General features: G+C 48.0%; 1 protein-coding gene across 1 annotated transcript; it reads right to left on the reverse strand.

The window, feature by feature from the left end:
• Positions 1-6,254: 6,254 nt before the first annotated feature.
• LOC143786241 (protein kinase C delta type-like) lies at positions 6,255-7,181 on the reverse strand. The gene is made up of 3 exons (XM_077275516.1): positions 7,135-7,181; positions 6,416-6,967; positions 6,255-6,289 (listed from the first exon to the last, which is right to left on the reverse strand). The coding sequence occupies exons 1-3, from the start codon at positions 7,179-7,181 to the stop codon at positions 6,265-6,267; spliced, it is 624 nt and encodes a 207-aa protein (XP_077131631.1). The 3' UTR covers positions 6,255-6,264.
• Between the last annotated feature and the right edge of the window lie 480 nt (positions 7,182-7,661).

The following is a 7,661-nucleotide window of genomic DNA, read 5'->3' on the forward strand; positions in this document are numbered from 1 at the left end:
CAGCCCATTTTTTTATGTTAGGCCTTTGAAGCCTGTCTGCGGTCCCTCCTTCCACTAGTCCTCCACTGGCCAGACCACTGCTGCCCGTGTACCCCTGGAACCAATTATAAAGTGCCTACAGCCAGCCCATTTTCTTATGTTAGGCCTTTGAAGCCTGTCTGCGGTCCCTACTTTAAATACTCCTCCACTGACCACCAAGCTGCCTGCCCGTGTATCCATGTAACCGCTGTAAAACTGCCATGAGCCTATTGTTTGTTATTTTAGGCCTTTGAAGCCTGTCTGCGGTCCCTCCTTCCACTAGTCCTCCACTGACCAGACCACTGCTGCCCGTGTACCCCTGGAACCAATTATAAAGTGCCTACAGCCAGCCCATTTTCTTATGTTAGGCCTTTGAAGCCTGTCTGCGGTCCCTACTTTAAATACTCCTCCACTGACCACCAAGCTGCCTGCCCGTGTATCCATGTAACCGCTGTAAAACTGCCATGAGCCTATTGTTTGTTATTTTAGGCCTTTGAAGCCTGTCTGCGGTCCCTCCTTCCACTAGTCCTCCACTGACCAGACCACTGCTGCCCGTGTACCCCTGGAACCAATTATAAAGTGCCTACAGCCAGCCCATTTTTTTATGTTAGGCCTTTGAAGCCTGTCTGCGGTCCCTCCTTCCACTAGTCCTCCACTGGCCAGACCACTGCTGCCCGTGTACCCCTGGAACCAATTATAAAGTGCCTACAGCCAGCCCATTTTCTTATGTTAGGCCTTTGAAGCCTGTCTGCGGTCCCTACTTTAAATACTCCTCCACTGACCACCAAGCTGCCTGCCCGTGTATCCATGTAACCGCTGTAAAACTGCCATGAGCCTATTGTTTGTTATTTTAGGCCTTTGAAGCCTGTCTGCGGTCCCTCCTTCCACTAGTCCTCCACTGACCAGACCACTGCTGCCCGTGTACCCCTGGAACCAATTATAAAGTGCCTACAGCCAGCCCATTTTTTTATGTTAGGCCTTTGAAGCCTGTCTGCGGTCCCTCCTTCCACTAGTCCTCCACTGGCCAGACCACTGCTGCCCGTGTACCCCTGGAACCAATTATAAAGTGCCTACAGCCAGCCCATTTTCTTATGTTAGGCCTTTGAAGCCTGTCTGCGGTCCCTACTTTAAATACTCCTCCACTGACCACCAAGCTGCCTGCCCGTGTATCCATGTAACCGCTGTAAAACTGCCATGAGCCTATTGTTTGTTATTTTAGGCCTTTGAAGCCTGTCTGCGGTCCCTCCTTCCACTAGTCCTCCACTGACCAGACCACTGCTGCCCGTGTACCCCTGGAACCAATTATAAAGTGCCTACAGCCAGCCCATTTTCTTATGTTAGGCCTTTGAAGCCTGTCTGCGGTCCCTACTTTAAATACTCCTCCACTGACCACCAAGCTGCCTGCCCGTGTATCCATGTAACCGCTGTAAAACTGCCATGAGCCTATTGTTTGTTATTTTAGGCCTTTGAAGCCTGTCTGCGGTCCCTCCTTCCACTAGTCCTCCACTGACCAGACCACTGCTGCCCGTGTACCCCTGGAACCAATTATAAAGTGCCTACAGCCAGCCCATTTTCTTATGTTAGGCCTTTGAAGCCTGTCTGCGGTCCCTACTTTAAATACTCCTCCACTGACCACCAAGCTGCCTGCCCGTGTATCCATGTAACCGCTGTAAAACTGCCATGAGCCTATTGTTTGTTATTTTAGGCCTTTGAAGCCTGTCTGCGGTCCCTCCTTCCACTAGTCCTCCACTGACCAGACCACTGCTGCCCGTGTACCCCTGGAACCAATTATAAAGTGCCTACAGCCAGCCCATTTTCTTATGTTAGGCCTTTGAAGCCTGTCTGCGGTCCCTACTTTAAATACTCCTCCACTGACCACCAAGCTGCCTGCCCGTGTATCCATGTAACCGCTGTAAAACTGCCATGAGCCTATTGTTTGTTATGTTAGGCCTTTGATAGCCTGTCTGCGGTCCCTACTTTAAATACTCCTCCACTCACCACCAAGCTGCCTGCCCGTCTATCCATGTAACCGCTGTAAAACTGCAATGAGCCTATTGTTTGTTATTTTAGGCCTTTGATAGCCTGTCTGCGGCCCCTACTTGCAATACTCCTCCACTGACCACAATGCTGCCTGGAGTGCCTGCCTGTGTATCCATGTAACCGATGTAAAACTGCCATGACTGCCTACTGTTTGTTATTTTAGGCCTTTGATAGCCTGTCTGCAGCCCCTACTTGCAATACTCCTCCACTGACCACACCAATGCTGCCCGTGTACCCCTGGAACCTATTTAAAAGTTCATAGAGCCTAGTTATATATTTTATTTACTATTAATAAGGCCATGATGGACTACGCTGTACCACGCTACAAGCTAACCAGTCGACACTTCTTTTGCGAGAAAAGCCATCCCAACCCTCCACCAGCATGTAGAAGACCGCATTGTCCATGCACTCTGGCAATCTGTGAGTACAAAGGTGCACCTGACAACAGACGCATGGACCTGTAGGCATGGCCACGGAAGATTACGTGTCCATTACGGCGCAATGGGTTAATGTGGTGGATGCATGGTCCACAGGGGACAGCCTACTAAGTCTGTCTGCAGTCCCTAATTCAAATTGTCCTCCACTGTCTAAATCGGAGCTTCCACCTTCTGGCTTTCGGCCTATAGTATCAGAAATTAAACTGCATTTGGCCTTCAACTTTGGTTAGGGCCTACTAACGGCTTCTGCCCCTCCCTGGTGTTGCCCTCAACTAAATAAAGCTGAGCTTCAACCTTCTGCTCCAAATTACCATTTTAAAAAAATGCAATAGGCTTTTCCGGCCTACTAAAGGTGTCTGTCTGTGTGCCCCTGCCTGGTGTTGTCCTCAACTAAATAAAGCTGAGCTTCAACCTTCCGGCTCTCATTAAGTGGTTTTAAAAAAAAAAAATGGTGGTTAGGGCCTACTAACGGCTTCTGCCCCTCCCTGGTGTTGCCCTCAACTAAATAAAGCTGAGCTTCAACCTTCTGCTCCAAATTACCATTTTAAAAAATGCAATAGGCTTTTCCGGCCTACTAAAGGTGTCTGTCTGTGTGCCCCTGCCTGGTGTTGTCCTCAACTAAATAAAGCTGAGCTTCAACCTTCTGCTCCAAATTACCATTTTAAAAAATGCAATAGGCTTTTCCGGCCTACTAAAGGTGTCTGTCTGTGTGCCCCTGCCTGGTGTTGTCCTCAACTAAATAAAGCTGAGCTTCAACCTTCTGCTCCAAATTACCATTTTAAAAAATGCAATAGGCTTTTCCGGCCTACTAAAGGTGTCTGTCTGTGTGCCCCTGCCTGGTGTTGTCCTCAACTAAATAAAGCTGAGCTTCAACCTTCTGCTCCAAATTACCATTTTAAAAAATGCAATAGGCTTTTCCGGCCTACTAAAGGTGTCTGCCCCTCCCTGGTGTTGTCCTCAACTGAACAAAGCTGAGCTTCCACATTCTGGCTTTCGCCCTATACTATCAGATATTAAACTGCATTTGGCCTACTAGTGTGGTTAGGCCCTTGAAACAGTGTCTGCTGCTCTTGGGTTTGCTACTCCACTGAACAAAGCAATGCCGCCTGTTTAGTCCTGTTACCAATTTTGAACTGCATGTAGCCTACTTTATTCTTTGGCCCTATATCTGTTTCCTCCTCATCCTGCCCATTGCCCAGCCACTGCTAAATGAGTCTGCTGGTACATTGACCTAGACCACTACATTCCCCTTGTACTCTACACAGCCAGAATCTGACCCTGCTGAAAGTAAGGTTCCCCTTCCCGCATGTTATACCACCTTACACAGGGACAAAGAGGAAGGTGCAGATGAAAGTGCAGGTTCCTTCATCAGGTGGGGGGGCATACTCGTTGGCGACGTCACTGGCACAGGGCCCCTCAGAGTACGCAAAAGTGTCGCTGCTGGTGGGAGGCGCCCCCGCCATGCAAACACACCGCCGTACTTTGAGGGGCCCTGTGCCAGTGGCAATGCGAACGAGTGGGCCCCCCCCTGCTTGCTCAGGATCACAGCACTTGCAACTTTTAAATACTTACCTTTCCCTGCAACACCGCCGTGACGTAGTCCGCATTTCCTGGGCCCACGAAAAACTTGAGCCAGCCCTACTCCCCCCACAACTTTCCCCCAATTCCCTATGCCCAACTATTATTATACAGTTAATTAAGATTGGCAAGCTTCAGAAACAAGAATGGATGTTTTTGGCATTAAAATGGGCACTGTAGGTGTTTTCCTGGCCTCCACTCACTGCCGACTATGCTTCCCCATTGACTTGCATTGGGTTTCGTGTTTCGGTCGATCCCCGACTTTTAGCGATAATCGGCCGACTGCACTCGACTCGACTCTGGACAAAATTGGGTTTCCCAAAACCCTACTCGATCTTAAAAAAATGAAAGTCGCTCAACCCTAACTATCACATCTCTTGCTGTGGACGCCTCTCTGCAGGGGATTCTACTCCTTCATTAATCTTTTCTGGAGGATCTAATCAGACTGGCTGTCTATGATATGGGGGTCTGGTATAGGAAACCCATTCTTCTCTGTCCTGTTAGGAAGTTCTGAGGTAATAGAGGATGGAGCGGCTCAGTGTTCTCATTTGTTAGCGGAAATGGAGAAAGGCCCCAGAGTCTCCTGCTCTGGACCTGACACTCCCAGGAATCAGAGCAATTACCTGATTTATCCCTATTAGATATAACGATATCGGGGCTCATCCAGCTTTATCTCATGTGTGACATTGATCCCCAAACTCCAGTCCTCACGGCCCCAACACATCATGGTGTCAGGATTTCCTTCATTTTGCACTGAGGATGGAATTATTATCGAGGCCTCAGAAGCTGCCGCAGCTTCTCTCCCCCGAGAAATACGAAGGAAATCCTGACACCATGATGTGTTGGGGCCGTGAGGCCTGGAGTGTGGGGGACACTGCTGTATGCGCCCACCAGACATAGGGGGCAGTATAACAATGACTACATGGCCGAGCAATGGAGTAAAGACAACACAAAGGTATAGGGGTAAAAAGATTTTATTTATAGATGAGGTTATTATATATTATATATCATGTATATGTGTAAATTATTCATCTATCAGACTAAATCTATCTATGGGCCGTGTTGGTCCAGAGGAAGGCAAAAAACCCCTGTGAGGAATCGGCCAATTATCCTCATATTAGGGGGGAAATTCCTTCCTGACCCAAAATATGGCGATCAGAATGAATCCCAGGGTCAAGGGCTCATAGCTAATGTGTATACGTAAGTTTAATGTAAAAAATATATATTATTTAAAATTATTATTATATTATTATTATATAAATGTTTATTATATAAAAATATAAAAGTAATTTCTATTTTTCGGCTAATTTACGTTTATATTTGTGTCGACTATATTATTGTAAGTCCAAAATATTATATTATTATTTTACATAAATTATATATTTTTATTATAAACATAAGAAGCTACTTATTTATTCTATTTTACTAAACCTATCTGTGGGCCGTGTTGGTCCAGAGGAAGGCGAAAACCCCCTGTGAGGAATCGGCCAATTATCCTCATACCAGGGGGAAAAATTCCTTCCTGACCCCAAATATGGCGATCAGATTAAATCTCAGGATCAGAAGCCGATCTATGTCCTACATCTATGTGCTGATATGTACTGTGTGCTATGTGTGTGCCTGTACTGATGATGTAGTGTTGGGACCTGCACTGACCATGTAGTGTGGGTGATGTGTGATGGGTGCGATACTTACCAGGCCTGTGCTAAGGTGAGTTCAGGGATAATGGCCGCTCCTTACATGCTGCTGCTCAGCGGCCCCAGGACTGAAAGGTGCGACTATTGTTCCTGAACTCACCAGATGGAAACTTAGCACAGGCCGCTCCTGGGGTAGAAGATCTTCGGGCTGGAGGGATGTTAGATGCCAGCCCAGGAGGTCAAGGGTCTGGGGCAGCAATGGCAGTGGTCCGGCATGAAGATGGTATAGAGAGAGATGATGTTGAAGGGCAGCCGAGGTGACGTACAGAGACGTGAGGCACGGGTCAGGAGGCATGAAGTTCTGGGCAGTTGGCACGGGCTCATCCTGCAAGACATAAGAGGAAGACAGGAAATCTATCTACCGGATCTTATGTTATATTAGGGGAATGGTCTTTATAATGAACCATTCTGCTATATAACATCAGATACAATGTACTGACATAATAGGTGTCCTGTGCGTACATCGGTCACTCACCAGATGGTTGTGAATTCTTTCACAGTCCAGATCTTTTCATCCACCTAAGAAAAATAGAAACATAAAGTCACTGTCAGAAAAAGTGAAAAAAGGTAAGATCGATGATGATGATTACCACAATGAGAGAACAGCACCTGATGAGTGTTATCCCCAGAGGAGGAGATACTTACCGGGTCCAGCTTGGTGACACGTACGTAAATCCGGCCACGGGGTGAAGGACTGTGTGCTCCGGCCACTGCAGATGGTGGTTCTCCAGAACTGGCCTGAATGGTGTAAATGGTGGCTCTACTCTCCTTTCCTCCAGATCCTCCCAGCCGATGGTGGTAAAGAATGGATGCTCTCTGATATTCCCGCTCACACCCAGGCGTGTCTGAGGGTCTTTGCGCAGCAGCTTCTTGATGAGATGTTTCACGTCAGCATCAAGCCAAGTTGGAAATTTTGGCTTCTCGTTGATGATGGATTTGAAAGCCATTTGCTTGACGGGGCCGTTGTAAAATGGATATCGCCCTGTTGCCATCCTGGACACCACAATCCCCAGGCTCCACCAGTCCACTGCTGCGCCATACCGTTTTCTACGATGCACCTCAGGGGCCATGTAATGGAAAGTGCCCGTCACTCCAGAGATGTTTTTGGAGGAGGAGACGCCATCTTGGGCAAGCCCAAGGTCGATGATATGGATGTGGCCATCTGCATCCAACATGATGTTATCCGGCTTTATGTCACTGCAATGAAAGAAGAAAACAAAATAAGAAATCTGTCCAGGGATACAAGAGATGGAAAATGGGTCACTACAAAATACGGCAGAATAGGCGGCAAGACACCAGGGAAGCCAGGGGCCATATCTACAGCTTGTAAAGGGGACAGAGAGAAGGAGGAAAGTTCTGCTTACCGGTGGACGATGTTGTGTCCGTGGAGGAACTGGAGGCCACATACCATCTCTGCTGTGTAGAATCTGATGGAGAGAACAGAGTGCAGAATCAATGTCATGAAATCCTTCTCTGGCAATCCCCAAATACCATGGCACCCCACCTCCTGCTTCCAGCACCCTAAATATATGCCCTGCCAGTGCTCCCCTAGCTGCACCCCGACCTCAGGTTTTTTCCCTTTCTCTTAGTTCTCTTTTAGGTACATTCTCTGCTTTCTCACCTCACATTGCCGATGTTCAGGCAGCCGCACATCCTGATCAAATCCTCCAGGCTGCCACCGGACAGGTACTCCATGATGAAATATGCCCTGTGCTGAGACTGGTGTGCGGCATAGAGGTGGCACAGGAATGGGCCGTGTCTGGCCGCCAGGAGTATCCGCCGCTCTCTCAAGATGGTGTCCACGTTGTCCCTTTTGGTGATCATTTTGACGGCCACGTTGATGTTACTGCCGGGGACAGATGCCAGGACCACCTGAAAAACACAAATGGAG

This window comes from Ranitomeya variabilis, chromosome 7 (assembly GCF_051348905.1).
Source record: "Ranitomeya variabilis isolate aRanVar5 chromosome 7, aRanVar5.hap1, whole genome shotgun sequence".
Lineage (NCBI taxonomy): Eukaryota > Metazoa > Chordata > Amphibia > Anura > Dendrobatidae > Ranitomeya > Ranitomeya variabilis.